The 25,702-nt window shown below is 42.5% G+C and overlaps 1 protein-coding gene across 2 annotated transcripts in view; it reads right to left on the reverse strand.

The window, feature by feature from the left end:
- Window positions 1-14,557: 14,557 nt before the first annotated feature.
- The window catches only part of LOC143281132 (xanthine dehydrogenase/oxidase-like), an 80,662-nt gene continuing 69,517 nt past the window's right edge, over window positions 14,558-25,702 (reverse strand). For both annotated transcript variants that reach the window (XM_076586123.1, XM_076586122.1), the window contains exons 31-35: window positions 25,198-25,250; window positions 23,054-23,255; window positions 21,163-21,330; window positions 16,696-16,863; window positions 14,558-15,790 (exon numbers count right to left, since the gene is read on the reverse strand). In XM_076586123.1, coding sequence (XP_076442238.1) covers window positions 15,737-15,790; window positions 16,696-16,863; window positions 21,163-21,330; window positions 23,054-23,255; window positions 25,198-25,250 — 645 coding nt within the window. In that variant the 3' untranslated portion in view covers window positions 14,558-15,736. The remainder of the gene's footprint in view (window positions 15,791-16,695; window positions 16,864-21,162; window positions 21,331-23,053; window positions 23,256-25,197; window positions 25,251-25,702) is intronic.

Here is a 25,702-nt window from a genome sequence, read left to right on the forward strand (position 1 = left end):
TTTTGGAAAGGCGTTCAGCAGCTTGAGAAGAAAAAGTGTTAATGTTGATGGATTTCAGGTTGCGACGAGTAACGGATTTTTTTTTTTTTTTTTTTTTTTTTTTTTTTTTTTGTTCTGGTAGGTTTTGAAATATTAAGCAAGAATATGACAGCAGATTGGTCGAAAGAGAGTTCGTCAGTTACAGCGGAGATTAGAAAAGAGAGATAAACCACTTGCAGAAATTGCTGAAGCCAGGCAGCCTGCGCCGCGACACGCATTCATTATTCATGAGCTGCCTTTGCCCCGCCCAAACGAAAGGAAAGCGTCAGTCGAACGCAGTCTCCTGAGTGATTTTATAATTTGGATTACACCTTTTTTCCCTTTTCTGTTTGCTTCATCCCACGCAGATGTCAAACTCAATTTTGTTGTGAATAACATTCCTAAATATTTATATGTATTGGTTACTTTTATTTCCCTATCACCACAGCACCATTTTTCACGAGTCGAAAGATGACCTCCATTGCGGAAAACTATAATATTGGTCTTATCGAGATTCACTGTTTGTTGTAGTCTGTCTGTTTCTTGCTTAAGGGCATTTAATTGATTTTGTAACCCTATGGGTGTGTCAGACAAGAGAACAACATCATCAGCAAATAGCATTAAGAGCAAATCTGTTGCGCCAGGTATCATTTGTATTCCATGTCTCCCCTTCTTTGATAACTCCACTGCCAATTCACCGATGAAAAAGGAAAACAGCTGTGTGCTTGGCATACAACCTTGTTTAACCCCTCTTGGACACTGAAAAAAGTCTGAATAAATACCTTTGTCACGAACACATACAAGTACAGAATCGTAGATGCTTTTAACAGCCATGTAAAACTCCCGAGAGAGAGAGAGACAGAGACTTAGAGAGAGAGATAGAGCACAATACAACGGTCTGCTCGGGCAACATGAAGCGTTCGTATAATTATATATGAATTATATATATGATTATGTACATATAGATAGATTTAGATTTACATACTGATAGATCTATATGAAATTATGTATATATGTATTCATGTATGTATGTCACATCTCATGACAAAATCAGATATGAGTGCTAAACCCCCTCGTTCACCCACCCCATCTAGCTAGAGTGCAGTGTGGGTTGTGCTGTTTGCACGAGATACTCAGTCTGTCTCGGTCTCAGTTCAGGCTGTCACTGAACTGAGATCAGCCTCTTCCTTGTTAACAAATGACAAGATTCTGGGCTTTTCGCCCGCGACTGTCATAAGAGGCAGCCGTGCCAGTCTTTGGCTCTCTTCAGGGCTGTTTGCCCGTCTTGACGCTTGTAGTGGGGATCAGTTTCCTCCGAGTGGTCGTGGTCTCTGTGTTCTCTGTGTGAACTTCCAGCCTTGGGGTAGTGGTACCTCTCTGGAAGTGTTTTCAGTGTTCCCACTTTCGTGCTCATCCACTGACTTCCCTACCCTTCCACTGACCCTCCACTGTCTCCCCGGGAACCCCTCTGCCTGCCTTTGGCTTCCTTAGTCCAGGCCTCCGTTGGCTGCTGCCGCCTGCCGCTGGCTGCCGTCGCCAGCGTTCTCTGGCCTGACGCTCAGCCGTCTGGGTGTTCGTCTGTTCGTCTTCGTCGTCACTGCTCTTCGTCTTCGTCGTCACTGTTCGTGTTCGTCGTCGCTGTTCTTCGCGTCTGTCGTCACTGTTCTACGTCGTTGTAACTTACTGTTCGTCTTCGTCGTCACTGTTCTTCGTGTTCGCCATCACTGTTCTTCGTGTTCGCCATCGCTGTTCTTCGTGTTCGTCGTCGCTGTTCTTCGTCGTTGCCACTTACTGTTCGTCGTCGTCGTCACTACTTCGTCACTTCATCATCAACGTTGTGCTTGTTTCCATATCTTAAAGCTGTTTTTTTTGTGGTTTTTTTTTCGTGTGTTATTATTTATCCATTCTGTTATTTAAGTGTTGTTGCAGCTGGGGTTGTGGTGATTGTTTGTGGGCAAGCTAGGTGTGTGATTAAACAAATGTATGTGAACCCTGAATTGTTGTAGTCTGTGTTTGTGTTGTCTGGGTGTTAGTGCTGGGCTGGGTGGGGGTTTCTAGTCCGCTCTCTTATAGAGCGTGACAATGTATGTATAGACAGATGTTACAAGAGAGACAGAGCTGAATATGTGTTTTATGTTTTGATATATATATATTTTTTTTGTTGTTGTTGAAGAAATGGTGATGTAAACCAGAAAGTGTGAAGAAAAAGTAGCGTTACGAAAACGCAGTTCAATAATTTATAACTGTCTCTCTCATGTGCAACATTGCGCTGGGGGAGGGGGGGGGGAGTTGGTGGTGGGGGGAGCTGCTTTATTTTCTTTTTATATTATCTATATTCAAGCAGATGCAAACGTGCTAAAAACCAAAGCAAAAATGAATCGGTTTTCATTGTATACAGCGAATCTTACTACACGTGGGAAATTCCAGGCGTAACTTAACTTTCGCTTTACTGCAGCTGAACCGTCAGAACCGACCAGTTTCCTTCAGGTGGGGAAGGAGAGGGTGATTTACCCCCACTCTTCCGCACTGAGTGTGTGCCCCAAAACGGCTTCAGCACTGTTATAGACAGTAAGAAGGGGCCTGCCGCGAGTGGTTTATCTCTCTTTTCTAATCTCCGGTTACAGTCACTGGCATCAGAGTCAAGTGTGATGAGCCAGTCCAACGTATGTCCAGATCTGTATGTTGGTTCTGTAACGAGCTGAGAGAGAATGATTGGACAGAGATATACATAGGCGTTGGACATCAGTGGAAGTTTGTTGTCGAAATGAAAATTAAAGTCTCCGAGGATGATACGTTTGCTAGAACGAAGGTTGTAGTAATCAAGTAATGTTCAGAACTCATCGCGAAACGGGGAAGACATTAGGATTGTTTTTACGACTAGGAGGAGGACGATACAGACAACAGAAGATGATTGAGTGGCCAGGAACATTGAGACTGACTTCGAGTATTTTAAAAAGTGTCATGTGGAAAGCGTGGTTTTGGGAGAAGGAAAGGGAAGACCCCAAGATGTCTCTATAGACGATGGCGATGCCACCTCCACGAGACAATCGAGGAAGTGACAATTATGTTTATCAATATAGTAATGAGAGAGAGAGACAGAGTGAGAGAGAAAGAGAGGGAGAGAGAGAATGAATGAAGAAATGAAGGAATGAAGGAATAAATGAAGGAAGGAATTTTATTTCTGAGGGCATTAGAGTAAGCAAATAATTGCTTTTTCCAGCCCTCGAAGGGGAAAAATGTCTAAAGAAAAGGTATGGAGAAGACCCAGAGAGAGAGAGAGAGAGAGAGAGAGAGAGAGAGAGAGAGAGAGAGAGAGAGAAGGAATGAAGGAATAAATGAAGGAAGGAATGAAGGAAGGAATTTTATTTCTGAGGGCATTAGAGTCAGTAAACAATTGCTTTTTCCAGCCATCCATAGGTAAAAATGTCCAAAGAAAAGAAGACCCAGAGAAAGAGAGAGAGAGCGAAAGCGAGAGTTTGAGTTTCTGTGTGTGAGCGTGTGTTTGTGTGAATGATTGGGACTCACCTCTTGTGTGTGTGACATTTGAATTACTTCCCTTATGCATGTTATCATTGTTTATCTAAAATATGATTGGTTGGAGTCTAGACAGAAAGATGGCAACTTAACGTTCTCTTCAATAAATAGATCTTGTTAATCCACATTTAGTTTCTTATGTGTATATATTGATACAATGAAAGAAACACAACATGGTGTCAGAAGTGGGATCCAGTAACAAGATCGTGAGTTTTTAAACGGAAAATTATCGTTTCGAAATAAAAACGAAGCTGTAAAACCGTTGTTGCTGGAAGCTGCTAGCACGTTGTGACGTTAGTGACCAAGGACCAACGATCGTTCAGGAATCGATTGAAGATTTAAAAGAAAAGCAATGTCTGAAGAAGAAGACTATCGAACAGCGAGCAGCTCATCAAGATCAAGAAGACGACAGGTTACATGTAATGTTCCTCCACCAGCAAAATTAGCTATTAAGAATGGATCGTCCATCAAAGAATGGAAACGTTTCAAAAGAGCGTGGAAAAACTTCGAAGTCGCCACAAGATTGCAAAACGAAACTCCGCAATACAGATGTGCAGTTTTTCTGTCATGCGTTGGTGAAGAAGCAGCCGAACTTATTGACGGTTTCTCGTTTGTGAACGACGATGAAAAAGAAAACATTGACACTGTCATGAAAAAATATGAAGAATTTTTTGTCGGTGAAACCAACGAAGTTTATGAAACTTTCGTGTTCAACAAGAGATCACAGAACAACACAGAAAGTATTGAAGAATATGTAGCAGACCTGAGAATACTTGCCAAGACTTGTAACTTTGATCAGCTAGAAAATAGAATGATTAGGGACAGAATGGTTGTGGGAGTGAATGATGATGTTGTTAGACAAAAATTACTTGAAATCAAAGATCTATCATTAGAAAAATGCACTGAAATATGCAGAGCACATGAAAGTTCCAAATCACAAATGCAAAAAATGACAACATCAGATGAAAAGGTTCACAAAATTAAAAGACATAATCACAGAACCAGTTACAAGAAAGAAAAAGACAAAAAGCAACATGACAAAGCAAAGGAAAAAGATGATAAAGAAATCAAATGCACAAGATGTGGATACACACATGCAAAAAGAAAGTGCCCAGCATTTGGAAAAAAATGCACAAAGTGTTCAAAATACAATCATTTCAAACAATGCTGTAAAACAAAAACAAAAAATATACATGGCATGCATGATAAAAAATCAAGCACTGAGAGTGACACAGAAACTGATTCAGATACAGATTCAGAGAGCGAATACAGTGTAGGAGAGGTGAAAGATACAAAAGCAAAAATAGAAGGAAAAGAATTGTTTGTCACTGCAGATGTTCAAAATCAAAGTATCAAATTTAAAATTGACACAGGTGCTCAAGCAAACATCTTGCCACTAAAGACATTCAACAAATTCACAACAAAACCTACACTAAAAAAGACTAAAACAAAACTGACCAGTTACTCAGGGAACACACTGAAAACTGCAGGCACATGTCAAATTGATGTAATGGGCAAAAATCTCAAATTCTTTGTGGTAGACACAAATCAGTCAGCGCTCATAGGACTTGAATCAACAAAAGAGTTGAATATAATTCAAATCTTGACTGTTGATGCTGACACTGTGCAAACAGATTACCCTGAAATATTTCAAGAATTAGGGTGTCTCAGTAAACCACATCACATTCAAGTGGACAAAACAGTCACACCTGTCATACAGCCTCCTAGAAAAGTACCTTTTGCATTGAAAGGTAAAATCAAAGAAGAATTAGACAGAATGGAAAAACTAGGTGTCATTGAAAAACAGGAAGGTCCAACAGATTGGGTTAGTAGCATGGTGGTGGTGGAAAAAACTGACAAAACTTTGAGGATTTGTATGGATCCCAAAGATCTCAATAAAGCTATCAAAAGAGAGCATTTTGCCATGCCAACAGTTGAAGAAGTTACAGCACAATTAGATGGAGCAGAATACTTCACAAAACTAGATGCACAAAGTGGATTCTGGCAAATACCCTTAGATGAGGAAAGCTCAAAGCTGTGCTGTATGCAGACACCATTTGGCAGATACATTTTTAAAAGATTACCAATGGGTCTCGCTAGCTCTAGTGAAGTGTTCCACAAAACAATCAAGCAGCTGTTTAGTGACATTCCAAGAGTTGAAAATTGGGTTGATGACATTCTGATATCAGGACGCACACAACAAGAACATGATGATGTTTTGAAAGCAACTCTTGAGAGAGCAAAAAAGATAAATCTTACCTTGAAGAAAAAGAAGTGTGAATTCTCACGAAAGGAAATCAGATATGTTGGTCATATCATCAACAAAGATGGTATTAAACCAGATCCACAGAAGATTGAGGCCATTACAAACATGCCTTCACCAAAATGCAAAAAAGATCTGCAAAGATATCTTGGGATGATAAATTATCTTGGAAAATTTTTTCCACAGATGGCTGATTACACTGAACCAATGCGCAGACTTTTGCAGAAAAAAGCAGATTGGCAATGGAATCATGAACAAGAGGAAGCATTCCAGAAAACAAAGGAAATGTTGACTAAAGTTCCCATACTTGCTCATTACAATCCAAACAAACCAGTCAAAATCACTACAGATGCATCTTCCATTGGTCTTGGATGTGCACTTCTGCAAAATGAAAAACCTGTTGCATATGCTTCCAGAGCACTTACAGAAACAGAACAAAAGTATGCACAGATAGAAAAGGAAACACTTGCTATTGTCTTTGCATGCGAAAAATTTCATCAGTACATATATGGCAAACAATGCAAGGTTGAAACAGATCACAAACCAATTGAAAGCATTTGGTCAAAGCCACTAAACAGATGTCCACCCAGAATACAGAGACTCATGTTGAGATTGCAAAGATATGATTTAGACATAACATACAGACCTGGAAAAGAAATGTATGTTGCAGACACACTGTCAAGAGCAACAGCAACAGAGTCACAGTATCAAACAAAAAAGTCAGAGGAAGAGGAAATTCTCAGAATACATGTAAACACACTTTTGGAAAATATAAAAGTGAAAGATTACAAACTGGAAGAAATGAGACAAGAAACAAACAAAGATCCTGAATTTGTCATGCTCAAAGAACAAATATACAAAGGATGGCCTGCAAATAAAATAAATATACCAGCAGAAATCAGACAGTACTTTCAGTACAATGAAGAACTAACTGTCATTGATGGTCTAATTTTCAAGGCAAACAGAATCCTAATTCCAAAATCAATGCAGTCAGAAATGCTTGAAAGGATTCATGAGGGCCATTTAGGCATAGAGAAATGTAAAAACAGAGCAAGAAGAAACATGTTTTGGCCAGGCATGAATAAACAAATTGAAAACATTGTCACAACGTGTGCAACATGCATAAAGTACAGAAACAAACAACAAAAAGAACCTTTGCTGAATCATGATATACCAGAAAAGCCATGGCAAAAAGTAGGAACAGATCTGTTCACTTGGGAAGGACATGATTATTTGCTTATTGCAGATTATCATTCAAAATTCATTGAATTTGCACTACTTCCAGACACAAAAAGCAAAACTGTCATTACATACATGAAATCCATATTCAGCAGACAAGGCATACCTGAAGAAGTAGTCTCAGACAATGGTCCACAGTATACAAGTGAGGAGTTTCACATGTTTGCACAAAAATGGGAATTCAAACATGTTACATCTAGTCCCAAATATCCTCAATCAAATGGATTTGCAGAAAGAATGGTACAAACACTAAAAAAATTGTTCAAAAAGGCTAGGGACAGTGGACAAGATGTGTATCTGGCAGTACTGAACTACAGATCCACACCAATAAACAGTACACTTCCATCGCCAGCAGAGATACTCATGAACAGAACACTCAGAACAAGACTCAGTGTTCCAACAAAGCAACACAAAAGGAAAAAATCAAACAAAGTCAAGAAAGAGTTGAAAGAAAAACAAAAGAAACAAAAAGACTACTATGACAAAGGAGCAAAGGAGTTATCAAAACTCAAACCAGATGATAAAGTCTATGTGAATGACAATGGTTGGATACCAGGAAGAGTTGTAAAAGCAGCAAAAACACCCAGATCATATTATGTTCAAACAGAGAAAAGTACATTGAGAAGAAACAGAAGAGATCTGATAAAGGTAAATGAGAAAATGAGTATGAACCCAGACAACTCCAAACAAAAGACAATGTCAACCACACATGAAAGCACACAAAAGAATAGCTCACAAACAAAACATGACAAATACTATACTCATTTAGAAGAAAGTGATAGTGACAATGATGATGACAGAAACAATCGATTTGTTCCCCAGCAAACAAACAAAACATGTGAAGAAAATTCACCAGAAAAGCAAGACACCAGACACAAAACAACAAAGAGTGGTAGAAATGTGAAAATGCCTGCAAGACTGAATGATTATTTTCTTTAACAAGAAGTGGTGGTAAAAATGTGAGAGTGCCTGACAGTGACAGAATGAATGATTTTTTAAATTTTTATTTGGAGTACAGTATAAATTCTTTGGTTTCTGTTCAAGATCCAAATATTTATTATCATCCGATATTTTACTGTGTTTAAAAAAAAAAAAAAAAAAAAAGGAAAGCAAAGCAATATCAAATGTTTGTCATTATAAAAATTGCCATTTCAGCGATACCTTATAAAAGAATAATGAATGTTATAATAGTTCAAAATTTATTCATAAGCATAGTAGAAATGTTTATATTAATTTGTTCAAAAGTATAAAAAGAATGGAGATGTGACATTGATGAACATTATACTGAAGAATGGAGATGTGACATTGATGATCATTATATTGAAGAATGGATATGTGACATTGATGAACATTATACTGAAGAATGGAGATGTGAAATTGATGAACATTATACTGAAGAATGGAAATGTGACATTGATGAACATTATACTGAAGAAGGGAGATGTAGATTTAATGAACATTATACTGAAGAAGGGAGATGTGACATTTGAATTACTTCCCTTATGCATGTTATCATTGTTTATCTAAAATATGATTGGTTGGAGACTAGACAGAAAGATGGCAACTTAACGTTCTCTTCAATAAATAGATCTTGTTAATCCACATTTAGTTTCTTATGTGTATATATTGATACAGTGAAAGAAACACAACAGTGTGTGTGTGTGTGTGTGTGTGTGTGTGTGTGTGTGTGTGTGTGTGTGTGTGTGTGTGTGTGTGTGCGCGTACATGTGTTTGTATGCGTGACAGAGATTCAAGATTCAAGATTCAAAAACTTTATTACTCAAGGATAAAGATTTTAGGCATCGCCCAGTCTTCCAATCTGTCCTTGGGACAACAATAACAATAACAACATTAACGATAACGACACAAAAATAATAATTTTGTGAACACTGCTACATCTACTGCTACTGCAACGAAGAATGATCACCATCATCATCATTAACATCGTAAAAAGTAATCAAACGAACGCATTCATACATTCATATCCATACACATGCACACTCTCTCCACCCAACACACACACACACACACGCACACACACACACACACACACACACACACACACACACACATATATATATATATATATATATATATATATATACATATATACTAATGCACATACAGAGACATGACCGAAGTGAGAAACATATAGCGGACATAAAGAAAACAGAGAAGCACAACTTTGCTAGTGCACATATACAAAAGTGGTTACTTTGCTGATGCAGATGTTACAGGTAATAACATCCAATTTACAGGCGAACAAGTAAAAACATTAAAGCACAAAGGTAGAAATAAAATTAATTCACTGCATGTAGGTATAGATACCTACCTAGCATGATTTTTGTCTTTTTTAGCTGGTTATTTAAAAAAAAAAAAAAAAAAAAAGAAAGAAAGAAAAAAAAAGAAGAAAAAAAAAAAAGCTTTGTGGGCCTATTGTTTGTGGAGCAGAAGTTCTCGTATGCTTGATTTGAAAGAACGTAATGAATCGCACGTCTTAATGAACGAAGGAAGAAAGTTCCAAGCAGATGGTCCAAAAAATGCAAAGCTAGATTTGTACAAATCGATGCGCACACGAGGCAGAATATAATTATCTGAATCGTAACGCTATGATATCCGTTGAACAAGGTCACTGAGGTATGGTGGTGACATGTTTTTGTGTACTTTTAACTTTTGTGTACTTTGAACTTTGAGAGAGAGAGAGAGAGAGAGAGAGAGAGAGAGAGAGAGAGAGAGAGAGAGAGAGAGAAGACAATACAAGACAAATAGTTCACTGAACTGGGCCATTTGCTCATGTTAAAGGGAACTGGGGCAGCGTCGAAAATCAAACGTATCTAAAACAACGTTCATTCACATTGCACGCCAAGGGTTTTAATTAGATTATCCGTCTATGTAGCACGACCTTAATTCAAATGCCTTATTCATGTGAAGAGAAAGAAGGAGAGAGAGAGAGTGAAAGAGAGAGAGAGAGAGACAGAGACAGATAGACAGACTGAACTTAACGAAAATATTGATATTTCCCCCCACACCCACTCCCCCAACTTTTGTTCACCGTTTCCACCCCCCGCTGAACATTTTAATGAGTTTTCATTTTTTTGACTCGTGTGGCGCAGGATGATTAGGATCAACATGAGGTGTGTGTGTGTGTGTGTGTGTGTGTGTGTGTGTGTGTGTGTGTGTGTGTGTGTGTGTGTGTGTGTGTGTGTGTGTGTGTGTGTGTGTGTGCGTGCTTGCGTGCGTGTGTGTGTGTGCGAACACAATGAAGCCTCCTTGAGAAACTGAAACTGTGGTGGTGGTGGTGGTGGTGGTGTGTGTGTTTGCGTGTGTGTGTGTGTGTGTGTGTGTGTGTGTGCGCGCGCACGTGTGTATGCGCATCTGTTTCCAGACGGACTTCCCACACGGACAGACATCCAGGACTCACACCTTGAACAACGCGACATTCACCGAACCAAGACCCCAGCTCAGAACAACTCAACATTCACCAAACCAAGACCCCAGCTCAGAACAACGCGACATTCACCGAACCAAGACCCCAGCTCAGAACAACGCGACATTCACCAAACCAAGACCCCAGCTCAGAACAACTCGACATTCACCAAACCAAGACCCCAGCTCAGAACAACTCGACATTCACCGAACCAAGACCCCAGCTCAGAACAACGCGACATTCACCAAACCAAGACCCCAGCTCAGAACAACTCGACATTCACCGAACCAAGACCCCAGCTCAGAACAACTTGTCCTGGCCCGAGAGGCGTCAGCTTTCAGATCGTTCACCTCCGTTCTACTTTCTCATCGGCGGTGAAAGGGAGTAGTTCCCCACGACTGCTTTGCATGAAAAAAAATCAAATCCTGTGCAGACAGGAACAGAACTGAAATGCGTGGCACTGTACTGTGGCGACGCTAAGCTCTCTCTCCAGGAAGATGAGAGCATTTCGCACTTTGATCTCCGCAGTGACCAGACTTAATGATAGAAATAAAGATAATGATAACAATAATGATAGTTATAACAACAAACAACCACAACAATAATGATAATAATGCTGGTTATGATGATGGTGAAGACGACGTTACTACTACTACTACTACTACTACTAATAGTAATATACTAATAATGATATAATAATGTCAATGATATTTGTGATAATAATAACAAGCATATAATCTTATAATTCATCTTTATGGACAAAAATAACGATAACAATAACAATAATCTAAGTCCATTTAAACAGCGCTCAAACATCTCAAAGCCCGTTACAATACCACATCACACACATGCACACACAATATTTTCCTAGTGGCTTGTCCAACTGTTATCGGGCTCACTGGTGTGTGAAACCTGGATATGTGGGTCAGGTTAACTAACACACACATAAAAAAAACTGGGGTGGATTTGTTTTGCACAGTGTTTTGTGCACTTTTACCCGTCTGAAACAGGTGAACACGTCTTTTGTTGTGTTTGTCAAAACTGATGAGCCAGAGTTGTTGGACAAGAGCGCGTGCCTGTGTTTGTGTATTTGGGTGGTGGATGAGAGGAGGAGGAATTTCATATAATTATGTCCGGTCACACACACTTGAAATTGTGGACATGTTGTTGAAGTATCAATTTTCACACACACATAAGAAACTCTAGGAAGAGCTGGACAGCACAAGGTCTTCAGAGAAGAAACCCCCCTCAGTCAAATGTTTCGGCCCTTAACTCCTTATACTCTAAGGGGGCCGGGCCGCACCCAGGTCATGACTCCTGGATGCCCCTGTGTTGCCGCCTTTTCTGGTCCTCAGCAGGTTTGAACCCGCGCCTCCAGGGTGGTCGCCACTTCAGAACTGAGTCACCTTTTCTGGCAGACGTTTTAACTACTGAGCCATCGTACGCCTAGTTTGAGTAGGGAAATTTACCAGATCAGATCCAGCTGGAACTCTTCTGCTTCTTCTGCCATTGCCTTGAGAACCCATGTCCTCTCTCTGCCAGAAATCGCCAGCTGTTTCATGAGGCTGTAGGCAGATGCGCCCACAAACCCTCTTGCACCAATCTCCATGGCGACGACTTTGGCTTGAAAGCCAGATTCTCTCAGGCTGCTGGCTAGACTAGCATACTTCTCACTCTTGTAGATGTGGGCTTCCTCCATTCTGCTTTCGTATGGCACAGTGAGCTCAATCAGAATCGCTTGTTTCGTTGCCTTGGAGTGGAGTACCATGTCAGGTCTCGTGCCGCTCTTGCTGATGATTTCCGGGTGTTTCTTCCCCTCTGGTAGGTCAGCTGTGTATTCCCAATCTTCGGCACCATCAAGCAGCCCACGTTTTCATGCTTTGGAAACTTTGGATGCTGTTCCTGGCCTCTTTATTGCCTTCTGCCGAACGGAACTCTACTGGAACTTCTGGTGGGGTCGGTGTTCCTTGGACAGTGCTCACCACAAGTGCAATTTCTTTTAGCAGTTGGTTGTGCCTCCATGTGTACCGTCCTTGGCTCAACACCGTTTTGCATGAGCTGAGGACATGTTCCACTGTTTGTTTGCCATGGCAGAGTGGGCACGCAGGGTCATCTTTCCCCCATTTCACCAAGTTTGTATTCGAGGTAAGGAGGTCGTACACAGATCTTAGGATGAAGCTGATCCTCAGAGGGGCCATGTTCCACATGTCGCTCCAGCTGAGGCTCCTTTGGAGTGCATTTTCCCACGTTGTCCACTGACCCTGCTGGCCTTGCTGGACTGCCTTCTGGGCTCTTTTATCATCCTCTTCCTTCTTGATCTCCTGTATGATCATGTCTCCTTTTGCTTTCCCCCTTGCCTTGGACCACCATTCCATCTTTGTCAATCCCAGGCCTTGTCTGTTGGTTTGGGTGTGTCTTATTATTTCCTTCGTCTGAAGGCTTTCTTTCGCTGCACTGACTGCCTCCCTGACTTTCCATTTTCTGCCAGTCTTCAGCTTGGGTTGGTTGGATCTCACAATACTGTCACCTGAGTCTTCGAGCATGCTGAGAAGTCTTGCCTTCCCTACCTTGTATTCTCCGACAAGGGACTTCAGAGGTATCCTAAGCTTTGCTTGGCGACAGTAGAGTGCCACGTCAGTGAGACCAGGTCGGACACCAAGCCACTTGCATGTGTACTTGTTGATCTTTGCCTCAATCTGACTCAATCCTCAATTGACTGTGCTGAGGTGATATCATATATCAGGAGAGGCCACAGAAGCTTTGGTATCAGCATGGACTGTATGCACCACACTTCGTGTTTGCCAGGAAGGCCACACTGGTCTATGATGTACAGCCCTTCTTCTGCTGTCTGCTTGGTTTCATCTCCTCTTTTTGTGTCTTTCAGAGACTCGTCAGACCATCTTCCAAGGCTCTTGACTGGTTCATCTGACACCGTTGGAATGGCTTGGTTAGCTACAGTGAATATATATATGAGAGAGAGCTGCGTGTGTACGTGCGTGCGTGCATGTGTACGTGCGTGCGTACTTGTGTGTGTGTGTGTGTGTGTGTGTGTGTGTGTGCGTGCGTGCGTGCGTGCATAGATGACAATCAACTGTACTTGTTGGACGAAAACTCAGTTGCACGGGGCAAATGTGCCGTGGGGACATTCAAAGAAGAGTTACTTGTATGGGAAATAACTCGTAAAATCTAACTACAATTGCAATTCTGCAGTCTCTTCTTTTAAACCTTACCTGGAACACGCGCCATCAAAAAAAAAAAAAAAAAAAAAAAAAAAGTTTTAGTTTATAATAAAAAGCTTGCTCACATAATCAAGCGGTGTAATCCCTTGATATCAATCTCATTCGCTGTCTTTGCATTTTTATTTCTCTCGCCATTTCTTGGGTATCCAACACAAATGCAGAATTTCATTGTGAAATTTACAGTACGTTGTCATGAGTAATGCAGTGGGTACACTGTTCTTTAATATATTCGTTACACACATTCTCTCTCTCTGTCTCTCCCTTTCTCTTTCCCTCTCGCTCACACACACATCAAAACTTAAAACGTGTAGGGTTTCAACTTTTCTTCATTCATTTATTGATTCTTTAAGCATGCTTTCATTCAATATACATTTCCGATTAAGTGAAGACAACTGGGAATAAGACGCCACCCAGTTTTCACAATTTCCAAAAAGACAGTTTGTGAGGGACACAAACTGAAACAACACGATACACGTGGTTGTGATCACCTGTGGATGCACGCGTGCTTGAACATGCACAGACATGTGCACGCGCACACGAACATGCATGGACATATATACCCGGTGTGGTGAGGGCTTAGGCACACATGACTCGTATTACCATGTTGACGTGCAGTCAACATAATACAAAGAACATCTTGCCTGTAAAAAATAAATGAATAAAATGGAGGAAAAATATCGAAAAAAATTGCTTACCGAAAAGAACTCAACATTAAACAAGGCCTTCAAGACTCACTTGTGATACACTTTAAAAAAAAATCTAATCATTAAAATGTAGTCTGTATTTGTTATTATAAAGCTTCGCGTTTAAAAAATAAAGATAAAAAAATAAAAATAAAAAAAGGCCTAACCAGATTCAAATCCCGCGTGTTCGGGTGAGAAGAAACTGCCTTATCCATTACACTATCGTGGCTCCGTAACTGACGTTCTAAAATTTAACATTTGAACATACTTTTTTTAAAGGGCGATAAATCAATTGCGGTATTCGCAGTGAGAACGCTGTTTAAATCATATTATTCTGGTGTATCTAGATCTAGTGAAAACGGCTAAATGTTGCAGTGTGATTGCGGCGATAGCCATTAAAAAGAATTTTTTTTAATTTCCCTTAAAGATTTTTTGAATGCCTAAGATCTAAATCACGCAGGAACAGAAACAGACATATAGAGGTGATGGAGTACTTAGCTACTTCGAAGAATGTTTCCTGGTATTCTTACAACCAGTCATCTATGTCTGGTTAACAAATATTGTCCGTTGAAGACCAACAGACATGCATACCTTACCTGAATGTTTTCATTTCACATGATTGATATGTGTACTGTAATCAGGAGAGGGCATACCGATTTGCCATTCAGTTTTCATTTCAGTGACAAATCTGTTGAAGAATATTTGAAAGAGCTCAGAGAATGTTTTCTGTTTTAAGTTTGAAGCACCCAATAAAGTCTTTCGAAATGAACTGAACTGAAGTGAATTTGTGTGTGCACACGCTTGTTTGTGTATGGTATGTCGTACTTGAATGTGTGTATAATCATTAATGTATAACGTTTGTTGTACATGCCACTTTCTCCTTGTCCGGGAGACTCCAACATCAGTATGCATTATAATCATCATTATTGCTGTTGTTGTTGTTATTGTTGGTAGTAGAAGTAGCAGTTGTAGAAGTAATGGTAGTAGTAGTAGCAGTAGTAGTAGCAGCAGCAGCAGTAGAATTGGTCAGCTTGCTTTTCCTCAAGTGGTGATGAAAGGAGATCTCTAACGACATAAAGAAGGAGAAGAGGACGCAAGCGAGGGACATAGAGAAAGAAAGAAAGAAAGGAAGGAAGAGAGAGATGCAAAATGTAAATTTGAAAAGAAATAAGTGTGTAAATTGAGAGAACACAGACTGAGAGAGAGAGAGAGACAGAGACAGAGACAGAGAAACAGAGACAGAGAGACACAGAAAGAGACACAGAAAGAGACACAGAGAACCACACACACACAGAGAGGGTTTTCTTCAGTGGTTGACAGAGTTCCAGCCCATCTACAGATCCACAAACCAGGGCCGCCTGTTGCTTTTCTTCTCTTCACCTTCGTACTGAAAAAAACAACAGTGTATAAAAACGTGGTCAAATAGATTAGACAAGATAAAAATATATAAACAAAAATCGACAATAATTGTTGATAGATTGAAACAAGCCACACACACACACACACACACACACACACACACACACACACACGAGTTAAGACAGTGACACATGAGGCATCAAGGCTTCGCTGCTCCAGAAGCATACATGTCACATTGATATGTTTTGACCATGTGTATGCATTCTGAGGACTGATTTGGGGGTAATAGGGTCACACTACCGACATACCAGAAGCGTTGTTGACACAATCTATTTATTGTTTGTTTGTTTCTTTATTCATTTTACTGTGTTCTTTTGTTCATCTGTATGTAACCCATCCTCCATACCAGAAGAGGGGTGACAGGAAATTAAATCTAGAAATTTTGGAACAGGAATAGTATTTATACTCTTGAATCCTTTCACTGAATGAACACAGAATGCAAAAGTCCACATTACTGGAGAAATGACCAATCACTTGACCAGTCACTTGGTAAGTGCTGTGCCGACTATCTGGGCTAGAACTTGATTATGGTGGAAAGTATCTTGCCCATTTAATATCCCCACTCTCTCGGCCAAGAGGGTTTAAGGACAGTCGGCGCTGGGGATGGTTCCCAAAAGGCCAACTAGCCCCAAGGCTGCAGCACTGTGAGCCAGCGGATTTTCGCCTCCTAGTTCAAGAGTCATAGCCATTAAAACTGTAAATAATTTCCAATATCAATAGTAAAACCACTGATAATACTGCTCTCACTTTGCTGTTGGCCCAACTGTAAACTTATGTCAATCTGTGATACAAGCCATGTGTTGGGTAGTAGTAGTAGTAGTAGTAGTAATGATGATGATGATGATGACGGAACAAAGACCGGCGGACACTGACCAGTCGGGTGAAGCGGTCACAGCAGGCCATACGGACACGGGCCGGGGTGGCAGGGGTGTTGAGCGGCACGAAGGGGTTCAAACCTTCGTCAGTGCGAGCAGCTCTCACGGCGTCATGGATGGCGCCCAGCACTGACACAGCCAGCAACAAGGGGGGCTCCCCTACACCCTGCAACAAGGTTCGGTTTGGGTTCTGTTCATGTTTCAGCTTTATTCCATCCTACAGCCTGCAACAAGGTTCGGTTTGGGTTCTGTTCATGTTTCAGCTTTATTCCATCCTACACCCTGCAACAAGGTTCGGTTTGGGTTCTGTTCATGTTTCAGCTTTATTCCATCCTACACCCTGCAACAAGGTTCGGTTTGGGTTCTGTTCATGTTTCAGCTTTATTGCCAAGTCAATTCATATATCAAGCAACAAAATCCCTATGTAGTTCAAGGGATATGTATGCGTATGTGGAGTGATGGCCTACTGGTAATGCGTCCCAGGGAATTTGAGGGTATGGGATCAAATCCCACATTCGCCAGAATTTTCTTCCCCTTCACTACACCTAGAGTGGTGGTCTGGACGCTAGTCATTCGGATGGGACAATAAACTCAGGTCCTGTATGTAGCATGCATTTAACGCACAGCAACAAGAGAGTTGTCCCTGGACAGTAGTAAATCGACTCCAGTACAATGTGCATATGTGTGTGTACGCGCGCACGCACGCGTGTGACTGAAGCCTGACACAAAACAAATGATGAGCGATAGGCGCTATATAAGTATCCATATATAAACTAACCAACCAATATGTGCATTATCTGTAGTCATGTAATCCCAGTCAAGTGACTATTCAACAGTGTAACCTCACCATCCACTCACCCATCCAACTCGTCAGACGTGGCCAATGATTCAGAAAAAACAAACAAAAAACAACAACAAAACAAACAAACAAACAAACAAAACAACGAAGAGACAAGTCATCACAATGGAACAAATTCCTTAATGATATATGGGCATGTACAAAAACGCCCGAATCAAAGAACAAAAGCATTTCACATTCATTTTATTGTGTCAGAAAAATAAAATGTAATCAATGATCAACACATCTTGTCACCACAGTAATATCAATGTGCCTTGATACAGAGCTCTATATAGTCATCAAATGATATATCTAAGCGTCTGTGGACTGTGTGTACGTAATGTGTGGGTGTGTGAGAGAGGGTATGGGTGTGGGAGGTGCTGGAGGGAGTGAGGAGGGGGGGAGGGGGGAAGGAGGTGACAAGTTTACGACTCTCGAATGAGACGGTATACCGAAGTCCCGTGTGCTGCATGCAAAAAAGGTTGAAGTCCCCATAGCCGCAGGGACAGGTCAAACCCCCTCCTTCTGCCACTGTGGTTAACCTTCCCCCACCAAAGTCAGGTACCCATTCACAACACGGGTGGAGCGAAGAAGATCGGGGTAAAGTGCCTTTTCCAAGGACACAACATGGTCTCGAACCCTCATCACTGGTGAACACTGGGTCATCTGGCAGGGCGCCACAGAAAGGGGCGAAGGGAGCAAGGGGAAAGTCACCTTCACTACCACAGTTTTTTGTTACTCAAGGAGGCGTCACTCCGTGCAGACAAATCCATATACGCTACATCACATCTGCTAGGCAGATGCCTGACCAGTAGCACAACCCAACGCGCTATTCAGGCTTTAAGTGCATCCATATATTTTTGTGTACCAATCAGAGGGGATTCCTTCAACATAATTTTGCCAGAGGACAACATTAATGTTGGTTCTTTTTCAGTGTGCCGAGTACGTGCTGCACACGGGACCTTGGTTACCATTTTATCTGAAAGACTAAACACTGATTTTTCCAGTCAAACTTGGAAGAGCGAGACTAGATTTCTACTCAGACCCTCACATACACTGTATAATCAGATAAACGTCTGGATGATGATGAAATAGATACTTCTGCAGCGCCTTTCCTTGGTCAGAGACCAAAGTTTAAGTGCTTTATAAACACAGAGTCATTTGCACGGCAGGCTGCCTACCTGGGTAGAGCCCACTGACAGCTGCCTTTGGGCGCTCACCATTCTTTTCCTGTGTCATTCAGCCTGGCTACAGACACGCACACACACACACACACAGTCATGCAACTTTTCACCTTTATTTAGGCAGTCATACTCCGTTTTCTGGTTTGTGCATGCTGGGTATGTTCTTGTTTCAAAAACCCACCGATCCTTGACATTTATTACAGGATCTTTAACGAGCGTATTTGATTTTCTGCGTGCTTACACACACGATGGGGGTTAAGGTACTTGCAGGTCTAGACATATACTGACCTGGGAGATCGGAAAACATCCAGCCTTAACCCACCAGGTACACCGGGAATCGAACTCATGAAACTAGGGCGAGTTTTCCACTTTCCTCCTACCACAAAGCACTGTAGATCAACCCAGGCGAGAGGTGTGTCAGGTCAACAAGGAGAGAGGAGAGAAGTGTGTCAGGTTAACAAGGAGAGAGGAGAGAAGTGTGTCAGGTTAACAAGGAGAGAGGAGAGAAGTGTGTCAGGTTAACAAGGAGAGAGGAGAGAAGTGTGTCAGGTTAACAAGGAGAGAGGAGAGAGGTGTGTCAGGTCAAGGAGAGAGGTGTGTCAGGTCAACAAGGAGAGAGGTGTGTCAGGTCAACAAGGAGAGAGGAGAGAGGTGTGTCAGGTCAACAAGGAGAGAGGAGAGAGGTGTGTCAGGTCAACCAGGAGAGAGGTGTGTCAGGTCAACAAGGAGAGAGGTGTGTCAGGTGAACCAGGAGAGAGGTGTGTCAGGTGAACCAGGAGAGAGGCGTGTCAGGTGAACCAGGAGAGAGGCGTGTCAGGTGAACCAGGAGAGAGGTGTGTCAGGTGAACCAGGAGAGAGGTATGTCAGGTCAACCAGGAGAGAGGTGTGTCAGGTGAACCAGGAGAGAGGTGTGTCAGGTCAACCAGGAGAGAGGTGTGTCAGGTGAACCAGGAGAGAGGTGTGTCAGGTCAACCAGGAGAGAGGTGTGTCAGGTCAACCAGGAGAGAGGTGTGTCAGGTCAACCAGGAGAGAGGTGTGTCAGGTCAACCAGCACAGAGATGTGTCAGGTCAACCAGGAGAGAGGTGTGTCAGATCAACCAGGAGAGAGGTGTGTCAGGTTAACCAGCACAGATGTGTGTCAGGTGAACCAGGAGAGAGGTGTGTCAGGTGAACCAGGAGAGAGGTGTGTCAGGTGAACCAGCACAAAGGTGTGTCAGATCAACCAGGAGAGAGGTGTGTCAGATCAACCAGGAGAGAGGTGTGTCAGATCAACCAGGAGACAGGTGTGTCAGGTGAACCAGCACAGAGGTGTGTCAGATCAACCAGGAGAGAGGTGTGTCAGGTCAACCAGGAGAAAGGTGTGTCAGGTCAACCAGCACAGAGGTGTATCAGATCAACCAGGGGAGAGGTGTGTCAGGTGAACCAGGAGAGGTGTGTCAGATCAACCAGGAGAGAGGTGTGTCAGATCAACCAGGACAGAGGTGTGTCAGGTCAACCAGGAGAGAGGTGTGTCAGGTCAACCAGGAGAAAGGTGTGTCAGATCAACCAGGAGAAAGGTGTGTCAGATCAACCAGGAGAGAGGTGTGTCAGGTCAACCAGGAGACAGGTGTGTCAGGTCAACCAGGAGAAAGGTGTGTCAGATCAACCAGCACAGACGTGTGTCAGATCAACCAGGAGAGAGGTGTGTCAGGTCAACCAGGAGAGAGGTGTGTCAGATCAACCAGGAGAAAGGTGTGTCAGATCAACCAGGAGACAGGTGTGTCAGATCAACCAGGAGAGAGGTGTGTCAGATCAACCAGGAGAAAGGTGTGTCAGATCAATCAGCACAGAGGTGTGTCAGATCAACCAGGAGAGAGGTGTGTCAGATCAACCAGCACAGAGGTGTGTCAGTTCAACCAGGAGAGAGGTGTGTCAGGTCAACCAGGAGAGAGATGTGTCAGATCAACCAGGTGAGAGGTGTGTCAGATCAACCAGGAGAGAGGTGTGTCAGATCAACCAGGAGAGAGGTGTGTCAGATCAACCAGGAGACAGGTGTGTCAGGTCAACCAGCACAGAGGTGTGTCAGGTGAACCAGGAGAGAGGTGTGTCAGATCAACCAGGAGAGAGGTGTGTCAGATCAACCAGCACAGAAGTGTGTCAGGTGAACCAGCACAGAGGTGTGTCAGGTCAACCAGCACAGAGGCGTGTCAGATCAACCAGCACAAAGGTGTATCAGATCAACCAGGGGAGAGGTGTGTCAGGTGAACCAGGAGAGAGGTGTGTCAGGTCAACCAGGAGAGAGGTGTGTCAGGTCAACCCAGGAGAGAGGTGTGTCAGGTCAACCCAGGAGAGAGGTGTGTCAGGTCAACCAGGAGAGAGGTGTGTCAGGTCAACCAGGAGAGAGGTGTGTCAGATCAACCAGGAGAGAGGTGTGTCAGGTCAACCAGGAGAGAGGGGGGTGTACCTTGGAGGAATACAAGGCCTTGGGGTTGCCGGACTCGGTCAGGAGGCTGACGTTGAAGGACCGGGGGATGTTGCCCACAGAGGGGATCTTGTAACTGCCGGGTCCCCGGGTCAGCAGAGTGCCGTCCCCTTGCACTTTGTACTGCTCCAGCGCCACCAGACCGTAACCCTGGCAACACAACAACGCCCATGTTCAAGGTCAAATCCGCATCTCCTTACTGGAGCATGGAGGATTACAACATCGTTTTACAAATAACATTCTTAACTCATGAACATTAGAAAATATCAATGTTCGAAAAAAAAAAAAACAACGGTCAAGCAAAATTAAAAACATTTCTAATTATCTCAACTTGCTTATTTTCAAATGTACATTTTCACTACTGACTGCACAGCTAAATGTTGGTGGATGTATACCTATGCTCTGACTTCCAAGCGACCTTCACCAGTTAGTATCATACATCTGTTCGTTCCCACCTGCGTCAGAAAGTCAATACCGCGTGCTCACGACAGTCCGTCACACTTAACACATCTTCAAGTCGTCACTGTTGCTTTCTTCACCAAGGCAATACAATACAATACAATACAATACAATACAATACAATACATCCTTATTAATCCGATTGGAAATTACACATGCATTCAAAGGCTCATCACGCACATCAATCAGTCTCTCAGCCCGAAGTCGAGTCTAACATATATATGAACATAGCAACATTTTTAACTTAAAAGTGAAAAGACTGAATTAAATATGAAAGTGATACAAAATTAACAGCTTGCTTTATAACACAGTAAGATACATTATAACATGTATTCTAAACAAAACCTAAGAAACGCTATTTTTGGTAAAATAAATCATAACATGTGTCTTAAAGAAAAAACTGAGAAGCGCTGTTTCCAAATAAAAGACAATAGGACAAAATTATCATTTTGTTATAAATTCTTCAGTGTCATTTTGTGATAAAAAAGATCACATTCTTGGATGCCATAAAAGAGATATGTTTGAATTTCATCATACACATTAAGAAATATTGCTTTAACACTGGATCAGAAATCATACCACCAACCGTTGCTCGCTGCAGTGAGGGATGAAAAATTATAATAAAGACCAGGCCAGAATATCACACGTTGGAAACGGTGCACATGCATGACACACGCATCAACCCAACACGCTTGATTGCGTGCCTCATAATTTTTATTGTCTGCCTCACCAAACGCTGCATGTTTCCTAGTTCTAGTTCTCTCTGGGTGAACTGAAGTTTGCTGTGCAGTTTGTGCCCTGTGGTGAACTGATCAAGCCTCATGGAATGACAGTGCTGGACTGTGGCCTCGAACCCTGATCCACTGGTGGACACTGGATCAACGCCTGAACCGACACTCCCACGGTGACTCCCTTCTTTTAACAGCGCTCTTATTCCCTTGTCACACAAAGCTCGGCTTACATCACAAACTGACATAAGTTTACAGTTAGGCCGACAGTAAAGTAAAATCTGTTTGACCAATGGTTTCCCCACTGCAATGGGAATTCATTTACAGCTAGGTCTTTTGAGAAGGATTATGGCTCTGAGACTGGGAGGCAAGACTGCAGTGGCTCTTTGTGCTGCAGCCTTGGGGACTAGTTGGCCTTTGGCGACCATCCCAACGTCGACTGTCCCAAAGCCTTCTTGGCCGAGAGAATGGGGGCGTAACTTGGGCAAGACACTCTCCACAATGATTACGATTCGATCCCAGATGGTCGGAGCAGCAGCTGCCCCCAGTGCTGTTCCGATGGTGACTCATAGTCCAACACGACTGACTATCATGCATTCTCTTCACACACAAGCTCGCGGTGTTGGTATAACGGACAACACAAGCAGCAGTCTTGTCGGCTCTGCAAACGGACGGCGGCGCCTCACCTGCATGAAGGCGCCCTCTATCTGGCCGATGTCTATGGCGGGGTTGAGGGACTTGCCGACGTCCATGACGATGTCTGTGGAGAGCACGTGGTGGTCCCCTGTCAAACAGTCCACCTCCACCACACTGCAGGCAGCGCCGTACGTCAGGTAGTTGAAGGCCTGGCCCTGCCCTGTCTCTATGTTGTAGCCCACGTCTGTCGCTCTGCCGGCACACACACACACACACACACACACACACACACAGACCAAGTGTGTAGGCAGATCAAGCAGCTAGAAAAGCAGCACGTAATTTCGAAGGCGCAATGCAACTTGACATCCAGTTAGATCTATATGAATGCTGGAGTTGTATAGAAAATGTATCCCGAAATCGGTTTAACTCACTCAGTACGGCCAGTCCTCTCTTCTCCTCGACACAAACCCCTCGGATGTCCAGTGGGTGTCTGAATGACCCAACCTTTAGCTTCCGTCGTCAGAATTGTGGTATTCTTTGTCAACATTCACGTCTTCAGTATAAGAGCCTTCCGCTTGCAATATTTTGATGATGGTAATTGGGGTGAAACGCTGTTAACGTCGTCTCTTTCGCCGTTCGTATGGAAAGAGTTAAGAAATTGCTTATAGATTCAAATAATCAATATTACCAATATTGTGTAAACATAAAGAATGCGGCCAATCCCAAAGATTTTCTAAATTTGACACCAACAGGACATTCAAGACAAATTACAAGTGTAATGTACAGAATTCGTCTAAATACCTTTCGTACAAAATTTTCCTAATATGTAAAATGTATGTGCGGTAAACAAATAACTGTCAGCTAGCTATCTGCTCTTTCATTGTCCAATCATAAGACAGGTAATTCCAAAACATGCAGCTGATGACCTTTCTACCAATATTCAATTATCCACTGAGAAGATTTTGAACGATTATTCATTGCTCAGAAAGTTTTCGGAAATTTTAAACTCCAGTCCAGTTGGTATCCTCCTTTGATGTATTTTGATTAATGTCGTTATTTATATTTACACTGTTGAAGTTAATATTTGTTGATATGCATACACATATTATCCCTTCTATGACACCTCATTCATTACACACAACAATCTCTTTAACTTTAATTTTTCATAATATACTTTTCCTCTAATACATATCATTAACACTTTCTTACACCAATATTCACATGCATTCCCTTTCTTTCATCCGCTACTGCTCCTCTTTCCGTCTAATAACACTGCAGTGAACAGACGTTAAACTGAAGATCACACACACACACACACACACACACACACACACACACACACACACACACACACACACACACACACACACACACACACACACACACACACACACACACATGAACGTCAGGTAGTTGAAACCCAGCCCTGCCCTGTCTCCATGCTGTATTCCATGTCTGTAACTCTGTTGCCACACACACACATACACAAGCACGCACGCACGCACACACGCACGCACGCACACACGCACGCACGCGCATATTCGTGTACGGACAAATGCACGCACACACGCAAGCACATACGCATGTACGCGAGCGCACACATACAAGGCATCCCCCTATACCCCCTTCCACAGATTATCATGAGTTAACAGCTTTCGTGTGTTGTGTGTGTGTGTGTGTGTGTGTGTGTGGTGTGTGTGTGTGTGGTGTGTGTGTGTGTGTGTGTGTGTGTGTGTGGTGTGTGTGTGTGTGTGTGTGTGTGTGTGTGTGTGTGGTGTGTGTGTGTGTGTGTGTGTGTGTGTGGTGTGTGTGTGTGTGGTGTGTGTGTGTGTGTGTGTGTGTGTGGTGTGTGTGTGTGTGTGGTGTGTGTGTGTGTGTGTGTGTGTGTGGTGTGTGTGTGTGTGTGTGTGTGGTGTGGTGTGTGTGTGTGTGTGTGTGTGTGTGTGTGTGTGTGTGTGCCTGTTTGATAAATTCATCAACAGATCACGTCAAGCCAATCCATCAAATCTGTCACTCAGTAGTACTATCAAAAAAGAACAACACTGGTACAATGGCGTTCATGAGAAATTACTATTTGTAATTCGTACAGAAAACATAAAGCTCTTTATGTGTCCCATCGCACAAACATTACATAAACACCCATAGAAAAGTTATTTTCTAATGCAAAGATGATACTGTAAAAATGGAAACATACTTATAGAAACCTGTCGCTGACAGAGAAACCCTGTCCAGGTATGCAGCCACAACCTGAGGAAGAAAAGGTAGGATACACGATTATTTTGCAAGAAAGGGAAAATAACACACACACACACACACACACGTGCACCATTTTTTTTCTGTCATATGTACACACAGAACGCTACCGAGGGCGTGCGTACATATACAAGCTGTGAACAGAAACAGGCAGTGTGATCCACACACACACACACACACACACACGCACACACACACACACACACACACACACACACACACACACACACACACAGACAGAGTCAGAGAGTCAGAGAATAAGAGAGATACAGACAGACAGAGAGATAGTGAGGCAGAGAGAACAAGAACAAGAACAAGAACAAAACTTTAATCTCCAGGCCTCCGGCCCCTAGAAAGAGGTCAAAAGTACACAATATGGTGATCACTCAACCACAACAAAATGTAAAATACGTACTAACTTAACCTGTAGAACAAAAGTGCTTCTC

This window comes from Babylonia areolata, chromosome 4, assembly GCF_041734735.1.
Source record: "Babylonia areolata isolate BAREFJ2019XMU chromosome 4, ASM4173473v1, whole genome shotgun sequence".
NCBI lineage: Eukaryota > Metazoa > Mollusca > Gastropoda > Neogastropoda > Buccinidae > Babylonia > Babylonia areolata.